Source organism: Leucoraja erinacea, chromosome 5 (assembly GCF_028641065.1).
Source record: "Leucoraja erinacea ecotype New England chromosome 5, Leri_hhj_1, whole genome shotgun sequence".
Classification (NCBI taxonomy): Eukaryota; Metazoa; Chordata; class Chondrichthyes; order Rajiformes; family Rajidae; genus Leucoraja; species Leucoraja erinaceus.
Window position 1 is genome coordinate 28,766,395 of NC_073381.1, and position 21,432 is coordinate 28,787,826.

At 41.4% G+C, this 21,432-nt stretch overlaps 1 protein-coding gene across 2 annotated transcripts; it reads right to left on the reverse strand.

Moving 5' to 3' along the window:
* Positions 1–4,529: 4,529 nt before the first annotated feature.
* Positions 4,530–21,402, reverse strand: itgb1bp1 (integrin beta 1 binding protein 1). Of its 2 annotated transcripts, XM_055635289.1 has the most exons (8): positions 21,303–21,390; positions 20,279–20,330; positions 19,046–19,127; positions 12,990–13,068; positions 12,616–12,752; positions 10,632–10,724; positions 6,944–7,093; positions 4,530–5,227 (listed from the first exon to the last, which is right to left on the reverse strand). In XM_055635289.1, the coding sequence occupies exons 3-8, from the start codon at positions 19,115–19,117 to the stop codon at positions 5,156–5,158; spliced, it is 603 nt and encodes a 200-aa protein (XP_055491264.1). In that variant the 5' UTR covers positions 19,118–19,127; positions 20,279–20,330; positions 21,303–21,390; the 3' UTR covers positions 4,530–5,155. The 2 variants fall into 2 exon arrangements, with proteins under 2 accessions (XP_055491264.1, XP_055491263.1); XM_055635288.1 differs by lacking the exon at positions 20,279–20,330 and having other exon boundaries at positions 21,303–21,402.
* Between the last annotated feature and the right edge of the window lie 30 nt (positions 21,403–21,432).

Sequence of the window (21,432 nt, forward strand, 5' to 3'; positions counted from 1 at the left end):
GCCTTCATAAGTAATGCAGGTCTATTGTGCATATTTTGAACATGAAGCCCAGTAAATCTGCTATTTGAGGCTTCTGGTGAAATACTGTACAAAATCAGGTTAAAAAGGTGTTTAAAAATCCATCCGATGCATCAAGATAGTTTGCTTTGGTTATTAACTATCATTTTGCTACTCAGAAGATTTGCGAGAAATCAGTTTTATTTCATTAAAGAGTAAAATTGTGAGACAAGTCAAGTCAAGTTTATTTGTCACATACACATACGAGATGTGCAGTGAAATGAAAGTGGCAATGCTCGCGGACTTTTGTGCAAAAGACAAACAACTAAAACAACCAAACAAATTATAAACACAATCATAACACACATATTCTTTTACATAATAAATAATAGAAGGAAAAACGTTCTGGAGAGTTAGTCCCTGGTGAGAAAGGCGTTTACAGTCCGAATTGCCTCTGGGAAGAAACTCCTTCTCAACCTCTCCGTTCTCACTGCATGGCAACAGAGGCGTTTGCCTGACCGTAGCGGCTGGAACAGTCCGTTGCAGGGGTGGAAGAGGTCTCTCATGATTTTGTTTGCTCTGGAGTTGCACCTCCTGTTGTATAGTTCCTGCAGGGGGGTGAGTGAAGTTCCCATAGTGCGTTCGGCCGAACGCACTACTCTCTGCATAGCCTTCTTGTCCTTGGCAGAGCAATTCCCGAACCAGATGGTAATGTTCCCGGACAAGATGCTTTCCACCGCCGCTGCGTAGAAGCACTGTAGGATCCTCGGAGACACTCTGAATTTCCTCAATTGCCTGAGGTGGTAAAGACGCTGCCTTGCCTTACTCACCAGTGCTGAGGCGTGTGATGACCATGTCATATCCTCAGAGATGTGGACTCCCAAATATTTAAAACAGTTCACCCTATCCACAGGATCCCCATTTATACTCAATGGAGTGTACGTCCTCGGATGATGTGCCCTCCTAAAGTCCATGATCAGCTCCTTCGTTTTTTTGATGTTCAAGAGGAGGCTGTTCTCCTGGCACCAGAGTGCTTAGACGTGTGTCTAATTACCTATTTACCCATATTTCTTCTCTAGTTTAGTTATGTTCAATGGACAAAATTGTTGTTTTGCTCACTAAAATCAGCTCGGATAAAAAAACTTTTTTCCCTGGGTATATACTGCATTTTGAAACTTCACATTGAGATCAATTTAAAGAACTGGCAACACAAACTCAAAAATAAAAAACACTATGCAGCTAAGTGTATACTTCAGAAGCACAGCAAATGTCCATTATCAGTTTCTGCTGTAGAGCAAATAGGACTTGATGTTTCAATCCCTGTAATAAGTCTGCACACTTGCTATTTGCAGTGGAATAGGAGTGGTGAAAGGTAGGGTAGGTACGTCATCGGGGTCATCAGGTGGGGACCCTCCTTCTTTGACGTTTCATTGATAAGCCAACAACATCTCCAGAGAGCTCAACGGTGATACCTGACGTCCCAGTTACACCCCCTCAGTTCCATACCCTCCTGTCTTCATCTTGCAGACCAATTGTTCTCTCTCCTTTTGATCCAAATCCAATTGCTGCTTTTTTCTGCAGAATTTGATAATGACTTGATTGCTTGTTGGAGGGAGTGACCCCTGACCCCCATTTTCTTTAGTAGACTGGTCATAGATGTAGCAACAAATCCCCTGCATCCCACTTCGACGGGGAAAATCTTGGTCTTCCGGGCATTCTGGGAAGCTTCAGTTGCCAGAATACTTGGTCTTTTTCCTCTCATAAGCTTCTTCAACACCATCTTCCCATGGAACTGTCAATTCCACAACGTATGCCAACTTGGCTGTTGTGGACCACAGGACCATGTCTGGCCTGAGTGTTGTAGCCACAATGTCTGGGGGAAACACAAGCCTTTTTTCTAAGTCCACTTAGATTTTCCAATCCCGAGCAGGCTGCAGAATGCTTGCATCCATTGATGTTATCTTGTGCTCTGGAGGTTGGCCTGCTGGTACAAATGTTGTGAAGTAGATATTTCCTGCCGATGTGGGTGGGGAAACATTTGTGATCGTTCGCCTCTGTTCCAGGATTGATGCCAGCTGTCTGAGAACTTGGTTATGCCGCCAAGTGTAACACCCTTGGCTGAGGCTCATAGTGCATCCTGTTAAAATGTGCCTTAGTGATGCAGGTGCTTGGCAAAGGGAGCAAGCGGGATCTTCTCCGAACCACTGCTTCAGGTTCTGGGGTGATGGTAGAACAACATAAGTGGCTCTGATGACAAAACTTAGTCGAGATCCATCCATTTGCCAGATGTCACGCCAGCTGAGTTTCTTCTTTTCCAGGCTCTCCCAGTTGGCCATTGAGACAGCCTTGGCGTGTCGTTCTGCCTCCTCCCGTCTTCTCACCTCCTCCACCACGGGCCATCTCTTCTGCACTGATGTTGCCTTGTGTCATTAAGGAGCTTTTCGGACGAGCCCGAGCCCGGCTCTCCCGTGTTGGACTTGGCCAACCACATCCCGGAAATGAAGAGCAGACTTAGCACTCTGAACGGCTTCAGATGGTGTCCACTTCCTCCCCGTTGCCACACTGTTCGAATAACAGTATCTTCAGATTCAGTAAGGGTCATGACCAACCTTGCTTTAGTGCATTAGAACTCTTCCACAAGCCCTGCAATGGGTAATTCCAATTTTCCACTCCCATACAGTCCGATAGCACTTAAGCATCGTGGAAGTCCAAGCCACTGTTTCACATGTGTGCTGATCATTCTTTCCAGCTTTTCCACTTTGTTAATGGGGATTTCGTAAATAGTTAAAGGCCACATAATTCTTGGTAGTATGCCAAATTGGAAGCACCACAGCTTGAGTGTTCCTGGTAGCAAGGTCTTGTTGATGTGAGCTATGTACATGATGGTATACTTTTTCAGTTGTTCAAACTGCTCTGTGTCCTTGAGCTTTGCATCATACCATTGGCCCAAACTCTTCACTGGCATTTCTGAAACAGTTGGAATATGAAAATATGAAATCATTGATCCTTGACTTGACAATGGAGAGGCTTCTGCACTTGCTAGTTAATATTTTGACAAAAAATATTCATTATATAATAAAGCTTTTACATACTTTTAAACTGGGTTGAAACAAATCTTTAAATGCATGCTTAATTGTCAGTTTTGTCAATAATGACATTCCAGGCGTATTAATAGTGTGTTTGAATCGCATTAGGTGAGTGCACTGGGAAGATGAAACCCAGCAGTGCTAAAGCTACATTGGCTGTTAGTTTGTTTTACGTACCGCATGGATTAGTTCATATTTAAAACTGAAATATATCTCCTAAACACAGCAAAGCATTTGATTCTTGTCGTATTGAAGCATAGTTTACCTGGTTAATTTCCTTTAAAATCATCATAACTGTAATCTTGGAACTCGTCCATTTGAACAAAAAAAACCACGTGGTCAAATGTTTTCTTACTTGCAATGATTTTTCCACCATCCTGAAGACCTGGGACACATTTGTGAGGTGTAGTTTTCTAATCACCTCCCTTCATCGATGGCCATCCACTGTCCATCCAAGTCACACTGCTCTCAAATGATGAGCACAGGTTTGGCATTGGGAAAATACAGCACTGTATAAGGGCCATACTCAAGTGTACGGGGAAACCAGAAAGTATTTGCCTGTGCTGCTGGTCTCACTTTTAAATATTCCCATTCCCACTCCACCAATTGCTCTCGAGCTGCCAAAGCATTTTGGTACCGTTCAGGGTGTCCTTTCTACTCCTGCTCCCCACAGAGAGGCTCAATGCCAAGCTTTCCATTTGAGTCTGCCATCTGCAGATGGTCACAGTTGTTGACTAGCTTTTGTTGCGAAACATGCCCTGCATGATTTTAGACATTTACCTGACAAATGTGATGATGCAGAATGTGTATGTCATGTCTTTCCTGCCACTTTTTGCTTTGCTGGATATGAACTTCCAGCTGTTGAGCAGCACTGTTCCAATAAGTGCACTCAAGCTGTCTGTGTTGGTGTTAGGTGTTTAAAGGCTGCTCTCAGTTTGTATTGGATATATAACCATTCAATGTATTCCAAGTTACTGGACATCTTTGCATCTTAATTGTTAGTTACCACAAGTGAATTGTTCTCACCTAATGTCCAAATGTGTCATTCAGATTATTTTTCCAGATCTGATGGTCTGGGACTCTGTTTCTCTCTCCACATCTGCTGCTTGACTTTCTTTCCGTTTCAAGCACTTTTTGTTTTCATTTGTAATTTTATGAATATTTATTTAAAATTTTTGCTATTGATTATTACCTAATTGAGATGCCCCTCAAAACCATAGTTTGCCGTTCCCCATTTTTTCCACCTGGAGAAATCAGACTTGATACAAACAATAATACTTTTGACCTAGAGGGACTAATTTCCACTGCAGATGGCTAAAAAGGCAGTTTTGTTTGTCTTATTGATTAACATACTTCATTACAATGATGAGTCAATGAAAATTACATTTTGGATGTCCACGTACATATTTTTGTAACTTCTGTGGTAACAAAGTAGAGCAATACACCTTTTCTGTATTTGTTTTATTGCAGTTTCAATTTGATAACACATTGTACTCAAACTGTATATAAATAAGCAGGGAACACTTTGTTGCAGACATACAATGTCATTACTTGGATAACATTAACCTACAATATTTGATTTTTGGCTTAAAAAGTTCATATTTAATGTACATATGGAAGTTATTACTATTAATGCTGATATTCCATAACATTGCATGGTATAATGCTCAATCTAAGATTACAAAAGCCAAATGAAAATGTCACAGTTCCATATTTAATAAGCAAGTTTCCAATACAAATGTTCATGGTTTAGTTACATTTCGGTGACAATCTTATTTTTGATAAATCATATCTACTTCATTACTATGCAGACAATTGCCACAGTAATCACTCGGCATTGAAGATTGTGTGTACTATATTAACCAAAATTAGGGATTATTTTTGTTGTTGAAGTCCATTATTTTTAGTTTTGCTAAAAACATGAATGCTGGAATCTGCAGGTCTCAAACTATAAAATGTGTCACTCCTTCACAGACAAACAGCAGCAGTTGTGATTGCAACAAGGAATAAACCAGAGTGTATGTCATGTTAGAATCCTAATTTAGAAAAAATAATGATATTTTAGGCAATTATCAGGATTTATCTGATGAAAGTGCTGAATCGAAAGCAGTGGATAGAATTTTGCAGATTGTTTGAGCTTGTTCCTGTAACCCAAAAGACAAGAGTTGTTAAATTAGTCTATTTGGCTACATTAATTATAATTTTATCTAAAATATTTTCTAGGTTTGTTAAGCAATTTCCGTTAAGAATTTGCATCAAACCTGTTTTATGATAAAATAAAATGGTTTGGCTTAATGACATTCACTAGAATTAAACATTCTTGAACTATTCAATTCATTCTGCTGGTTTGCTCTGTCTCAGTAACCTCCTCCTGGACATAATCTTTACATTTCTATTCCTCCAATTATGCACTCTTGCTCATCCCCAACTTTGAGTACATTGCATCAATTAAATAGCTTAGTTAACTTACATTAAAAGAATGCTTTCTGGCAGTTAGTGAGGTGGGTCATGGATTGCAGACAAAGTTCGGATAGAGAACAAAATTTAATTGGTCCCTTTTCCCCCAGCAACCGTCTTTATTACCCTGTCAGCCATGTACATATAGCATTTTAGTGTAATGAGAGGAAGAGGAGAGCAATAGTTTCTTTATGCCTCTTTAATCTGTACCTGTACACCTATCTCTCCACCTCGGTTATATTGGGGGTGTCAGCCATGTACATATAGCATTTTAGTGTAATGAGAGGAAGAGGAGAGCAATAGTTTCTTTATGCCTCTTTAATCTGTACCTGTACACCTTATGCCGGTTATATGGCAGCAGGTTGGAGCCAAATGGTCTATCGCAATTTCTATGCTCAATACTCTGACTGATGAAGGCCTGATGACTGTGCAGAAAGCCTTCTTGACTACCCTATCTACCATTGATACCATTTCAAGGAACTATGTATCTGCACTCTTAGATCCCTGTCAGTCACTCTGAAGTCAGCCCTGCCCTGGTTTGACTTCCCAAGATGCAATACTTCACACTTATCTGTATTAAACTCCATTAACCATTCTTCAGCCCAATTGATCAAGATCCTGTTCCAATTTTTGTTGACCATCTTCACTATTTACGGAGCCAACCACTTTTGTGTCATCTGCCAACTTACAAAGCGTTACTTGTTCATTCTCATCCTAATTGTTGATATAAACCACAAACAATACTCTTGCCAGCACTGATCCCTGAGGCACACCACTAGTCACAGCCATTAAGTCTGAAAAACTTCCGGCATCAACCTCGGCTTACTTTCACGATCCAATTCTCTATCCATTTGGCTAGTTTTCCCTGGATTCCATGCAATTTAACCTTCCTCAGCAGCCTAACATGGGGTACCTTATCATATGCCTTGCTGAAGTCCATAAAGACGAATATCACTTTGCACTTATCACTCCTTTTAGTTACTTCTTCAAAGATGACATGACCTCCCAAGTACAAAACCATGCTGACTTTCCCTAATCAGCCCCCGATTCCTATCCATGAATTCACCTCCTATGTATGAACTAAAAAAGGGTTTGCAGATGGTTCTGAGGAATCGCAATTAGTTGCCAAACAGGGAGGGATAATCAAACTGCCATTCAGTAACTTATGACATGAATAACTTTGTATTAGCTCATTCAAAATGCACAAGGCACCAGTTCAATGAATGTACCAAACAAAAAGGAAGTGTACACTTAGACCAACTTGTTACAAGTGAAACTGTGGTTCCTGGACTGATTTAATTGTTAAATCACTACTGTAAATAAGCATACTGTAAAACAAGCACAGGAAGTGGGGAGGGGAAATGAAGAGGGGTTGTTGAGACTATTACCAAACTGTTTCTCACCAAGCTATTGCATTGATACAGGCAGATACTGTACTCTGTCTGGTTTCCATCGGTGGTTTTTATAGCAAGGAGGCTTTTTCCCATCCCGAGCCCATCGTCATAACAGATCACTCGCACTATTAAATACAATGGATGCCTGTGCAAAATGTCCTGCCAAAAAAAAAGTTACAAAAAAAAAATTTTCCTTTTAGATCGCTTGATTATCTTTACAATTTTTATTTTTAGAGAAATGTATTTATATTTTCATAACTCAATTCAAAGCGATTTTCTTAACATTATTCATTCTTAGAATATGGTGAACACTAGCAAGGCCAGCACTTTAACCACCCTTAATTGCGCTGAGAACATGATGATCAATTTTTTATTTCATAATCTTTGTATTTATGACAAAAGGGGTTTGAGAATTATTTTTTTTCCTGGCTGGGAGAAAGCAAGGACTACCTGAAATTGGAGAAGTCAATGTTCATACCGCTAGAGGGATGAATTGACTAGGGAGCTTATCAAAGTCTAGATACACTACATCCACTGGCTCCCCTTCATCCATTTTACTTGTCACATCTTCAAAAAATCTTCAAAAAATTCCACAAGATTAGTCAAGCATGATTTTCCTTTCATTTTGTTCGGATTAATCAATAAAATACATGGTTATTTACAATGTTTTGTCAATTAAATGACGCATTTGCTTTACTCGTCTTATGAGGAAATCTGGAGTAAAGAGACAATTTATGAATTGGGTGTAAACTGCCCAAGCGAAATACGAGGTGCTGCTCCTCCAATTTGCAGTGGGACTCTGACCATGGAGGAGGCCCAGGACAGAAAGATCGGATTTGGAATGGGAGGGGAGTGTTGAAGTGCTGAGCCACCAGGAGGATCAGGTTGGTTAGTACGAACCGAACGGAGGTGTTGGGCAAAACGATCGCCAAGCCTACACTTGGTCTCACCGATGTAGAACAGCTAACAACTAGAGCAGCGGATACAATAGATAAGGTTGGAGGTGAACCTCTGCCTCACTTGGAAAGACTGCTTGGGTCCTCGGATGGAGTCAAGGGGTGAGGTAAAGCGACAAGTGTAGCATTTCCTGCGGTTGCAAGGGAAAGTACCAGGGGAGCGGGTGGTTTGGGTGGGAAGGGACAAATTGACTAGGGAGTTGCGGAGGGAGCAGTCTCCGCGGAAAGCCGAAAGGGGAGGAGATAGGAAGATGTGACCAGTGGTGGGAACCCATTGGAGGTAGCGAAAATGTTGGAGGATTATCTGTTGCATGTGACGGCTGGTGGGGTGGAGGTTGAAGACAAGGGGGACCCTATCCTTGTTATGAGTGGGGGAATGGTGAGTGAGAGCCGAGCTATGGGATACAGAGGAGGCCCTGGCGAGAGCCTTGTCTATAGTCGAAGAGGGAAACGCCCGTTCCCTAAAGAATGAGGACATCTCCGATGCTTTGGTTTGGAACACCTCATCCTGGGCATAGACGGAGGAATTGGGATTAGGAGATCGAGTCCTTACAGGAAGCAGGGTGGGAAGAAGTGTAGTTCAGTTAGCCATGGGAGTCAGTGGGTTTGTAGTAGATGTCGGTCAGTAGTCTGTTACCTGCGATGGAGATAGTGAGATCTAGAAACGGTAGGGAGATGTCGGAAATGGTCCAGGTGAATTTTAGTACTGGATGGAAGTTAGTGGTGAAATGGATGAAGTCAGTGAGTTCTGCATGGGTGCAGGAGGTAGCACCAATGCAGTCGTCAATGTAACAGAGGTAGAGTTTGGGGATAGGGCCACGGTACGCCTCAAACAAGGATTGTTCAACGTACCTTACAAAGAGGCAGGTATAGCTGGGGCCCCTGCGCGTGCCCATAGCTACGCCTTGGATTTGGAGGAAATGGGAGGAGTCAAAGGAAAAGTTGTTGAGGGTAAGGACCAGCACAGCTAGGCGGAGGAGAGTATCAGTAGACGGGGATTAGTTGGTTCTGTGGTCGAGGAAGAAACGGAGGGCTTTAAGACCCTCCTGATGGGGGATGGAGGTGTAGAGTGATTGGGCATCCATGGTGAAGATGAGGGAGTGGGGCCTGGAAAACGGAAGTCATGGAGAAGACAAAGAGTCTGTGAAGTGTCTTGAACATAGGTAGGGAGGGATTTGACCAGGGGGGATAGGATGGAGTCGAGGTATGTGGAAATAAGTTCAGTGGGACAAGAATAAGCAGAGAAATTAGGTCTGCCAGGACAGTCAGGTTTGTGGATTTTGGGGAGAAGGTAAAATCGGGCCGTGCGGGGCTGGGAACGATGAGGTTGAAGGCTTGGGAGGACAGGGAGCCAGAAGTGATGAAACCCATGATGGTGTTTGAGATAATGGTAATTGAGCTAAGGTAAAGTAAGTTGTTTGAATTAAGCCAATTTAAGAAACCTGAAATTAAACTTCATATTTGTGGCTGATTTTCAGTGTCAGAGGTTGACTAGCAATACTTTGTGCTATTAAAGTACAGCAGACAAGACTTGACTTTCTGTGGTGTCGTGAGTGAGACTGTTATTCTCCTCCCATTGTGCTTAAAAGATAGAACATCTACTGCCTCCAGTGCTATTACAAAATCAGTAAATGAAGGCACCCTCGGTTATTTTAATCTATATCTTTGAACATCCCTTGTGGGTAAAACACAAATATTGATATTGTTAATTTATCATTTTATAAATTTATTCATGATCATCTGTGAATCCTTTCATTCCATTCAAAATATTCTTACGATTTTTATGGATGATAAAGCTTTACGTGTTATCTCCCTTTAGTTATGTGGCCCTGGATTTGTTTGCAAATTTCTCTAGGTGTTCTTGCAGCCCATAAATTATTGAAAATAATTTTACAGCATATTTTAATTTAAGAACTTTGGTTTGTTAATCCAGAATTATAACTAAACTCGTGCCCTCGTCCCATAAGATTTAAAGCAAAGCATTCATTTTGGTTTCTTTTTCCCCCTATCAAATCCTGTGATCTATGAATTTAAATGTTTATCCTAATAACTCCATTTGGCAGAAATGCTTTGAGAATCAACAGTTTTCTTGTGGTGAATTAAAACTGTCTTATGCCACATTTCCAAATCATGAATTTATCTCCTGTCACTTTCACCATCCAAAAATTGCATTTGGGCTTTAATTTGCTACTTTTGAATTCAGCAATAAGACTTCGGTTGTGCACAATCTGTTTTTTTTTTATATTCTATAGATAATGCACAAAAATTGTAACTGGAACAGCTGCATTTTCCTTGTGACATATACAGAAACAGAAGAGTTAACAAGATCTCTATGGCCGTTACCTGGAAATAGTACAACAATTCTTACATATATTGTTGCTAATGTGGGAAGAAGTTTTTTCCTAAACATTGCTGTCAGCACACACAAGTCTCTACTTGGGTATTTGATGGTAATGGGCTTTTAGGAGTGCATCAGGTAATCATATCACTTCAGTCCAAGATTTTTTTAATAATAATTTGCTCGCTCTCTCTCCCTGCCAGATTTAAAGTTTAAAATTGCAGTTGGTAGGAAACACTGGTGTACTTGACAAGTCTAAAAATCTGTATCATGCATCAGGGAAATTTCAAACTCGTGCTCCATCACAAAGTGATTACTGTTTTAAACATTGATCTCTTTTTTTTCTACTTCTCGTAGTTTATCATGTTATAACAAAATGGACAGGAAACATTAATCTACTTACAAACTGATCAGAGGATGCAACTTTGATACCATATTTAGAAACGCACAAAATACACTCCTCTTCTGATGGAGTAAATGGTAGCTTTCCATATTGCTGTAATAAAAAGAGCAGACAATTGAGAGAAATCTGACAACAAAAACAGATGGAGGCACAAGAGGCTGCTGAAACTGGAATAATGAACAAAAAGCAAAGTGCTGATGGAACTCAACAGGCCAGGCAATATCTGTGGACAGTAATGGAGACACATTTTCGGTCGGGGCCCTTCTTGAGACAAAACCAAACTGCTGTACGAACTGAAAAGAAGAGTCCTGGCATATAGCATTGTCTCCATTTGCACCCAGGGATTTTGCCTGGCCAACTGAGTTCCTCCCGCAATTTGCTGAGATCTAAAAAACAAATGCACAATAATACTTCATTTTTGCTGAATAAAACACTAATATTCAATTTTGGACAATAAAAAGATCTGAGGAATCCAAATGTAATTCTTCAATAAAACTGAACAGCGTTTCAACCTCAAATTTGGAAGAAACAATAATAGCGAACTCTCACCCCATTCATTTCTATTCAATGAAAACAAATGTGGGCTCTGTGTAGAATTTCTAAAATGCTGTATGTTTTTGAGCACCAACCAGTTCTGGCATTAAAAAAAACGCTAAGCAATTGTTGGCAACAGGTTTTCTACATGCAATATGTGCACTTGCAAAAAAATTCCAAAACCTTCAGCTGCATCTGACTTGCCAGAATTATATGTAATTCACAGTATACACCATGCCACATTGGCCTCTTTGAACATCAGTTAGTCTTCTATGTAGTGAAGAAAGTGAATGGCATGTTGGCCTTTATAACAAAAGGAATCAAATATAGGAGCAAAGAGGTCCTTCTGCAGTTGTACAGAGCCCTAATGAGACCACACCTGGAGTATTGTGTGCAGTTTTGGTCCCCTAATTTGAGGAAGGACATTCTTGCTATTGAAGGAGTGCAGCGTAGGTTTACAAGGTTAATTTCCGGGATGGTGGGACTGTCTTATGCTGAGAGAATGGTGCAGCTGGGCTTGTACACTCTGGAGTTTAGAAGGATGAGAGGATATCTCATTGAAACATACAAGATTATTAAGGGTTTGGACACGCTAGAGGCAGGAAACATGTTCCCGATGTTGGGAGTGTCCAGAACCAGGGGCCACAGTTTAAGAATAAGGAGTAAGCCATTTAGAACGGAGATGAGGAAACACGTTCTCACAGAGAGTGGTGAGTGCGGAATTCTCTACCTCAGAGGGCGGTGGAGGCAGGTTTCTGGATAATTTCAAGAGAGAGCTCTTAAAGATAGCTGAGTCAGTGGATATCGGGAGAAGGCAGCAATGGGGTACTGATTGGGGATGATCAGCCTTGATCACATTGAATGGCGGTGCTGGCTCGAAGGGCCGAATGTCCTACTCCTGTACCTATTGTCTATTTCCCTCTCCCTCAAACTTAGTTATGTGAACCGAATAAATAAACCTAAAATAACCTTTTCTTTTGCTTCAACTATTCATTATGTTAGTAAATTCTACCTTTTCCCAATCATAAGATCACTGGTAAGCATTATTTTTAACCGAATAACTGGTTTGAACTGATTAGGTTATATATTGCCCATATGTGGAAATGCTCACTGGTAATCAAAACCGCTTATTAAGTATTTTGTCATTTGAAGGCTCTTAATTTGCAATATACACCCAGCCTGTTCCTGACTGATCTCTGGCATCATCTTGCACATTTCCATGGATGGAAGTGATGGGAATACTGTCAAAATACTAAATAAAAAATAATGGAAATTGCTGGAAATGCTCATCAGGTTAGGCAGCACCAATGGAGAAACCAACAGTTAATGTTTCAGAAAATAGGTAATTGAACTAAAACTTTCTCTTGCCCCACAGGTATTGAAATTATGCAAAAGTAAATATTCATGGGGAACAAGTTAACAAATATTCTTTAAAATGTCATTACTATACCTGTGCCAAATCAATATAATTAATCAAATCTTGTGGTCCTTGAAGACATTCGACTAAACTGGCTTTTAAGTTTTCGATAGCACCCAAATACTTCACTCGGAATTCATTGCACGTGTCAAAGTTACTGTTACTCTGACCTGCAATCAAAATGCATAACCATTGTTTAATTTTTGTTGCAATGATTAGTAATGATAAAGTCACAGTATTATTTTAAATCATGCAAAATTAACATAAATTTCAACAGTAAGTATACTTAATTCCTTAATTAGCATTGCAGCACCTGGAAAATTCGAATGAGATGTGTGAAATGTGCTACTTATATGCAGTGCTTCCTTAATCTTACTGTACAAAACCAAGGAATTGTAGTACAATACCTGAACTCTTTGTGGAATCTGTGTCAAGGCTAGCCACCGTACTGGATCTTGACAGGCCACCCAGACTGGAATCTACTGACTGAGAAGAAAAGACATGAGTGATGTTGAGATATTTACATTTATAAATTCACAACTGCAACATTAGAGACCCACTGAAACAATATCTTGCATCCCAATTTATCTTTATCCAAATGGCACTTGTATTAAGGGACAGAAGTTTAGGGGTAACATGAGGGGGAACTTCTTTACTCTGAGAGTGGTGGCTGTGTCGAATGAGCTTCCAGTGAAGGTGGTGGAGGCAGGTTGGTTTTTATCATTTAAAAATAAATTGGATAGTTATATGGACGGGAAAGGAATGGAGGGTTATGGTCTGAGCGCAGGTATATGGGACTAGGGGAGAATAAGTGTTTGGCACGGACTAGAAGGGTCGCGATGGCCTGTTTCCGTGCTGTAATTGTTATATGGTTATTAGAACCAGATTATAAAAAGCAAAACCAAGAGAAGGGGAGCATTAATATTTTCATAAATGTGGAGAGAATATTCCATATTGCATTATTTGAAGATCGACTAAATGAGTAATGGCTATTAGCACATCACTCATTTACTTCACTTCTACAACTTAAATTTAGAGGTTTGGAATGGGAAAGAAGGAGAATTGGGCCATTTGGCCCTCTGCTCCCACATCATCATTCAGTAAAATCTTTCATGTCAACAGTTTCCTACACTAACCCCATATTCTTTGATTCCTTTAATATCTAAACACCTATTCAACTCTGAATATACTCAACAAGAGAATTCTAAAGATTCGTCATCGTCAGGGTTAAGAAATGTCTTATTTCTGCAGAGGAAATATGTCTGCATCTATTCTGCCAAGTCTCATTAAAAAAATTCTATGCATAAGATCATCTGTCATTCTTTCAAACTTAAAAGTGCATAGAGATCTGCTTGATCTCTCCTTAGAAGATAAACCATCTCAGGGACCAGTCTGACCAGCCTTGTTACACTTCTTTCCTTTAACACATTCCTTAAAATACATCATGCAGAACAAGCCATTGGTCATCTGCCGTAACATAATCTAATTTTCATTTAATAATGTTTGACAAAGTACTTGGGAATGTTAATCGTGCTATATCAATGTAAACACAGGTGGGCCTTCAATGTTTGATAGGAATCAATATTTCCTAATTGCAACAGTCAATAAATCTCGTCAAGTTTATTTGTCACATTCGCATATGAGATGTGCAGTGAAATGAAACGTGGCAATGCTTACGGATTGTGCAAAAAAAACTACAGAACAGAATCAGTAATTACATATTGTGAGAAAAAACAGCGATTTAAAAAAGACACAGCACAACAGTAAATTGGTACAGTAAGTTAGTCCCTGGTGAGATGAGAGTTTACAGTCCAAATGGCCTCTGGGAAGAAACTCCTTCTCATCCTCTCTGTTTTCACAGCATGACAGCGGAGGCGTTTGCCTGACCATAGCAGCTGGAACAGTCTGTTGCTGGGGTGGAAGGGGTCCCCTACTGTTGTCCTATCCCAGATTCAGATTCAATTTTAATTCTTATATTTAATACCTCAAGGGATGGAGTGCACTAGACATTGAGCATCTCAGCAAAACTTCAATTAATAACCACCAAACCAACTGAGCCCAGTGTCTGTCCCCATGTTTTCAATAGACATTCTATTTTGGGGCATAATATATGAATATTATTTTCAAATTAAGACTGTATCCAAATGTCATTTTTTTTTTTTTTATAAAAGATAAGCCAATTGATATTGAACTCATTTAAAAATCCCTAATTTTCTTTCCTGAAGTCACCAATACTTGGTGAGAAATATTTCCTGGGATACCTCGTTCAGATCACTAAGCGAATCCATCAAAAAGACAGACATCAGTCTTCACCTGGACACACATGCATTTTCCCATAACGGTCAGTAGATGGCGGGCAGGAGTCAAAATCTCTGGACTGATTTCCCTTGCCAGGAGTTTGAAGCATCCCAACCAATCGCCGAAAAATTCAGAACAGATGCTTTTGGCACAACTTAACATCATCAACGTAACAAAAGCATCAAGGTACCAGTGTCCGAATGCAATAATCTCACTATTTCTAGTCTCTGCAATGGTAGAAGTGAATTTGACAGTGCAATGTTTATAATTTATTGTGGACAACAACGACCAGGTTCTCAAACCCATTGCAGAAGCCATCAGCACGGGAATCAGCAGCTGTATACGAGAACGCCCCACCACCCAGATGATCACCTTCGTGAAGGCCGGAGTGCAGCTGCCAAGAACCACAGCAGCCAGGAATCCGTCAGGAATCCTGGCGACTGCGCAGGACTGGCAGCTTTCCGTAGACCTGGTGAAACAGCTGAAGTTCCCACAGCACATTGCCACGACCACCCTGAGGCCAGATATCCTCCTGGTCTCAGAGGCGACCAAAAACATTGTCTTGTTGGAACTGACAGTGCCGTGGGAGGACCGTCTGTAGGAGGCCCACGAGAGGAAGATGGCCAAATATGAAGAACTGGTCATAGACTGCCGCAAGCAGGGCTGGAAGGCAAGGTGTATGCCCATCGAGGTTGGCTGCAGAAGTTTTGCAGGGCAATCGCTCTACAAAGCCTTGAGTGCACTGGGCATCAACAGAGTGGCGAGGAGAAGGGCTATCAAGAACACCACAGAGGCAGCGGAGAAGGCCTCGCGATGGCTCTGGATTAGGAGAGGATGTCCATGGGGAGGAGCGAATGCCACCTGAACACGTCGTGGTCTGATCAACCACGGCTGGGTCGCCTGGGTGAGGGTGTATGATGTTGAAAGACCCGAAACACCCGATGACCCCAGGTTACATCACTGATGATGTGTTCAGGAGCATCTATCGATGTATTTGTATCAATCAGCAGAAAACTTGGTGAAATAGAGCCAAAATGAACACAGATGCAAAGATGAAACGGCTCCAAAAATGTTAAACATTACAATATAGGAATAGGATCTTCAGCCACAATGTCTATGTTGTATATGATACCGTCAAACTGATCTCTGCCTGCACATGATCCACGCCATGTATATCCATGTGTCTAGTCTATCTAAAACCCACTTAAATGCCACTATCGTATCTGTCTCCACCACCACCACCACCCCTGATGGCGCATTCTAGGCACTTGCCATCCTCTGTGCAAAAGAAAAACTTGCCCCGCACATCTCTTTTAAACTTTTCCCCTCTCATCTTAAATTTATGCCCTATGATCTTTGACATTTCAACCCTGGGGAAAAAAGGTTTTGTTTGCCTACCCTATCTATGCCATTTGTAATTTTATATACTTCTATCAGATCTTCACCCAGCCTCCAAAGCTCATGAGAAAACCAATTAATTTGTCCAACCTCATAGGTAATATCCACTAATTCACACAACATTCTGATAAACCTCTCCTGTGTCCACTTTATGTGGTAAACCTCCACATCCTACCTGTAATGGGATGACCAGAACTGTACATTTTATTCTTAATGTTTTATGTTGTATTCTTAATGGTTTACTGTATGTCGTGTTGTTACTTGCGAGCAGAGCAACAAGGCAAATTCCTGTATGTGTACATACTGGGCCAATAAACGTATTCATTCATTAAACTCCTATTAAGTTGCAACATGACTTCCTGATTCTTATACTCGATGCCTTGACCAACGCAGGTAAGCACACCATATGCCTTCTTTATCTGATTGAAAGATAAAGCAAGTATTGTTTATTTGGTCCCTTGCCGAGTCTGCTATTTCATTAGACCATGACTAATCGTGAACATCAGTACCATATTGCTGCACTAACTATATATGAAATTAAAATTCTCATCTTGTTTGTTTGTATGTATGTGTGCGTGAGTGTGTGTGCGTGATGTTCCAAAACTCCGCCAAAATGCTACACGATAGCGCTACAATTTTTGGCCCACCTTACTCACCATTGTCCTGGGATGTAAACAAAACAACTTTTGGTCGGATTAATGTTATATTTTACAAGTTAGTGACATTTAAAACTTTACAAATAACACTTTTTAAACCACTTTTCCACTGGGCCTGCCCGTCAGCAGCGTTTGATGTCACAATGGGATCCCGAATCTCATTTACATTTAAAAAATCGCAATTTAAAAAAAATCAGTTTTATTCAAATTCTTCCATTTTCATTCACATTTTTAAAAAATCGCAATTTTCAAAAAACTGTTTAATCAAATTCTTCTGTTTTCATTAACAGCTAACATTGTGTTTAGGTTATTTAAAAAAAAACACGATTTTCATTGTGGGGGGGGGGGGGGGGTGGGATAGGGGAGCAGGTGAGGATTGGGGGAACAGGGGGATAGATGGAGAGGAGGGGGTGGGGTGAGGGAGGGGAAAGTGGGGGAAGTGAGGGGGGACAGGAGAGGGGGTAGAGGGACAGGTGAGGGGGTGGGGGGATAGAGGGGGGATATGGGGGGGGATAGAGGGAGTGGGGGGGGGGGAATAGAGGGAGAGGAGGGCAGTGGGGGAGGAGGGGGGATAGAGGGAGGGGAGTGGGGAGGCTGGAAGTTGGGGGAATACATAGAAAATAGGTGCAGGAGTAGGTCATTCGGCCCTTCACCGCCATTCAATCTGATCATGGCTGATCATCCAACTCAGTATCCCGTACCTGCCTTCTCTCCATGCCCCCTGATCCCTTTAGCCACAAGGGCCACATCTAACTCCCTCTTAAATATAGCCAATGAACTGGCCTCAACTACCCTCTGTGGCAGAGAGTTCCAGAGATTCACCACTCTGTGTGAAAAATGTTTTTCTCATCTCGGTCTTAAAGGATTTCCCCCTTATCCTTAAGGTGTGTCCCCTTGTCCTGGACATCCACAACATCGGGAACAATATTCCTCCATCTAGCCTGTCCAACCCCTTAAGAATTTTGTAAGTTTCTATAAGATCCCCCCCTCAATCTCCTAAATTCTAGAGAGTATAAACCAAGTCTATCCAGTCTTTCTTCATATGACAGTCCTGACATCCCAGGAATCAGTCTGGTGAACCTTCTCTGCACTCCCTCTATGGCAATAATGTAATTCCTCAGATTTGGAGATCAAAACTGTATACAATACTCCAGGTGTGGTCTCACCAAGACCCTGTACAACTGCAGTAGGACCTCCCTGCTCCTATACTCAAATCCTTTTGCTATGAAGCTCCTATACTCAAATCCTTTTGCTATGAATCAAATCATTTTGCTATGAGGAGTGGGGGAGCAGGGAGAGATGGAAAGGAGGGGGGTAGGGAGGGGAGATGGGTTATGGAGGGAGGGAGTGACTGAGGGTAGGGGGAAAGGAGAGGGAGGGAGAGGTGGAGTGAGGGGAGGAGGGGAAAGAAGAGGGAAGGTGAAGAGGAGGGGGAGGGAGTGCTGGGGATGAGGGGGAATGGAGAAGGTAGGGGTAGGAAGAAGGATGGCGAGGCGTAGTTGGGGGAGGGTTGCCATGACTCGCGTCACAACAGGGATCTCTGGCATCAAAACGGGAAACCCTTCAGCCGCACCTGCACAGTTGGAGGCTATGTGGTGGAATATTACTTTGGAGCAACGGGTCCCACTTGGTCCAGTAGTATCTAAAGCTCTGTCCATCTCTGTTTTGAATAAATTGAGTTGTACAGGTATTGAATTCCCTGAAGAAACCTTGATTTTCTGTTCAGAATGGTCATTCATTGACTAACCTCTGGTTTTAAACACTGCTGCTGTGAGAATCATGTCCAGATCTACCCTACTTTGCAATGTCTATTGTATAACCCACTCAATCTCCATTTACACAAATAACATGCAAATATAAATCTTCCATAAAATTGTACTGGAAATTCTACAGCAACTTCTTATATTTGGCATCAGAAAATGTGGGTACTTGGATCTCTTATAAACCATACTGTTTTACTTTCAAACATTACAGGTAGATAAGAAACAGTTCTTTAACCACCATTACTATTTTTGTAATAGCAATACAAATTAAAATAACAATATGTAGTATTACCCCTTTGACATCAATGAACAAAGCACAAAGGGTCTACCGTGTCAGTGTAAACCTACCTTGCTCTTCGTGCTGATCTCACTGCCTTGAGAACTGCTGCTGCTGTGGCGTTTCTTGCCTTTCCGAAACATTTCTCATCGTCTTTACATGTACCAGATAAACAAAAAAACATAATTTGTCACACATCATCGACTCTGGATGATATTATTTCAACATGACTAATTATACCCGAGATTTAAATAAATTGTCATCAATATAGAGAGCTGAAACCAATGGAATTGAGGGGGAAGGCACAGGGAACACTGTCCTCAATCTCAACTCGTACAAATAATATACAAATATATACTTTACATGAATGTGCATTGCTCCTTCTCTATAACGTTCTCATCATTATTCGTGAGCTGCATGAGAGTGTGTCGAGATTCATTGGACTCCTTAGGTGCGTTGATCAGCATGAGGAGATTCCGATTCTGGACAATTGTGTCAGAATTACAAAATCCATTTTACACAATGTTCATAGTCTCAGTTAAAAAATCCATCCGCAGTTTGGACGAAAATGTGACCTTGATGTCACATTTGATCCAAAGATGAGTTTCAAGCCATATTTACAGTGATGGTGCTTGTTTCTACTTTATTTATGGCTGGATCCACCCAAGACTTTTTAATCAGTTGCTGAAATCCTTTTCCATGCCTTTTCTTTCTAGACGACAATTCCAATGCACTGGCCACTTGCTCAGCTCTTCGCAAAACTTTGCTGTCGGTGCCCTTGACAAGTCCTATTCATTCACAGCATGTGTACTTGATGCCATATACCATCTCCCATTGAAGAATTCTATGATTTTCACCCATGTTTTCCAATCCCTCCTGTCCTCAACTCTCTCCATTTCTGTTGGTTCCTTCTTTCCCATGAGATTTCCATGCTCCTCCAATTCTGGACCCCCACTTTACTAGATATAAACCACTCTCTCTAGTGTGCACTCTTTGTTGAGAGCCTGGACTTCCCTCTCTAAACCTTGCTTTTCTCCTTTGAGAAGCTCATTAGAACATACTTTGCCAAAGTTTTCATTTGCCTTTGGTGGTAAATTTTATTCTAATAAATGAACGTTGAAGCATCAATGTGATTCATTAATGATTCCAAATCATGAATGAAAGCTGTTATTTTCAATTCCTAGCTGTTCCCCAATGCATTCCAAAAATTCATCGGTCTCAATCTTGAATACATTCAATGTTTTTACCTCAACAGCTCTCTGGGGTAAAAGTTCATGACCTCAGAGAAAAATAAAATAGCATACCGTCTCCATCTTAAATGGACAATTCCTTAGTCTGAAATTGTGGTTCCTCGTTCTATAAAGTGGGAAAACATCCTCAATATCAAGTTTTTCGGAATATACAGCTTAAAACATTATTTTTAAAATCCAATAACTAAAGGGTAAAAGTTTTCATGACCTCAGTACCTTTTATAAAAATAAAATATCCTTTAACCGTTCATGATCCATCTTCCTCATGAAACTATGTATTCCTATAGCCTCAACACTAGAAACATAGAAATTAGGTGCAGGAGTGGTTCGGCCCTTCGAGCCTCGTTTTATATGATGGGAATCATCCTCAATATCACCTGTTTATTCGGAACCCCCTGATTAAGCACAAGGGCCAAATCTACATCCCTCTTTATAGCCAAAACTGGCCAATAACTAAAGGCAGAGATTCACACTCTCTGCGTGAAAAAAAATGTTTCCAAGTTCATTTATGTAACTTTTATATAAAAGTGTATTAATTTATTTAATCCTTTAGAAAGTTCATGATCACTCTTCCTCAGAGGATTCTTCCCCAGAAACTATGTATTCTATTGCCTCAACACAGATGTAAAACATCATGTTCCTCGCCGGGTCCCTGGCTTTGTTGCCAGAAGCGGTCCTGTCCTGTCCTGTCCTGTCCCCGCTCTCACCAGCTCTTAGCTCCGGACAAATTGATTCTATGTTGTAACCGAGCTCACTCTCTCTCGCAATTCTGCTTCATGGTCGCGTCCTGGTCCTCACCCCCGGCCTACGCTGCCCACCCGGCCCTCAAACAGGCGGGGAGAGATCACACAAGATGTGCAGCAAGGAACTGCAGATGCTGGTTTACACGGCAGATAGACACAACGAGCTGGAGTAACTCAGTGGGTCAAGCAGCATCTGTGGAGGGGGAATAGGTGACGTTTCGGGTCGAGACCCCCCTCAGTCTGAGAGTCAGGGGAGGGAGACGGTGATGTTTGTGTTTAAACTCCCCGGTTGAGACGGCACGACAAACACTCTTGCATTAGACCTGGTTTCTCACCACATCAGCAGAAACACCGAGAGCCGCTTCAAACACAAGGCCGAGGCCGAGAGCCGCTTCACACACAAGGCCGAGGCCGAGAGCCGCTTCAAACACAAGCGGCGGCGGCGGCGGCGGACCCGGACCCTGG

Bases quoted from the DNA above. Each gene is read 5' to 3' on its own strand.
- itgb1bp1 (XM_055635288.1), bottom strand. From the start codon at position 19,117: ATGTTTCGGAAAGGCAAGAAACGCCACAGCAGCAGCAGTTCTCAAGGC. The intron at 13,069-19,045 runs GTAGGTTTACAC...TTTTCTTCTCAG, and splicing joins AGATCAGCACGAAGAGCAAG to TCAGTAGATTCCAGTCTGGG. The intron at 10,725-12,615 runs GTATAGTAATGA...TTTTTATTACAG, and splicing joins ATTATATTGATTTGGCACAG to CAATATGGAAAGCTACCATT.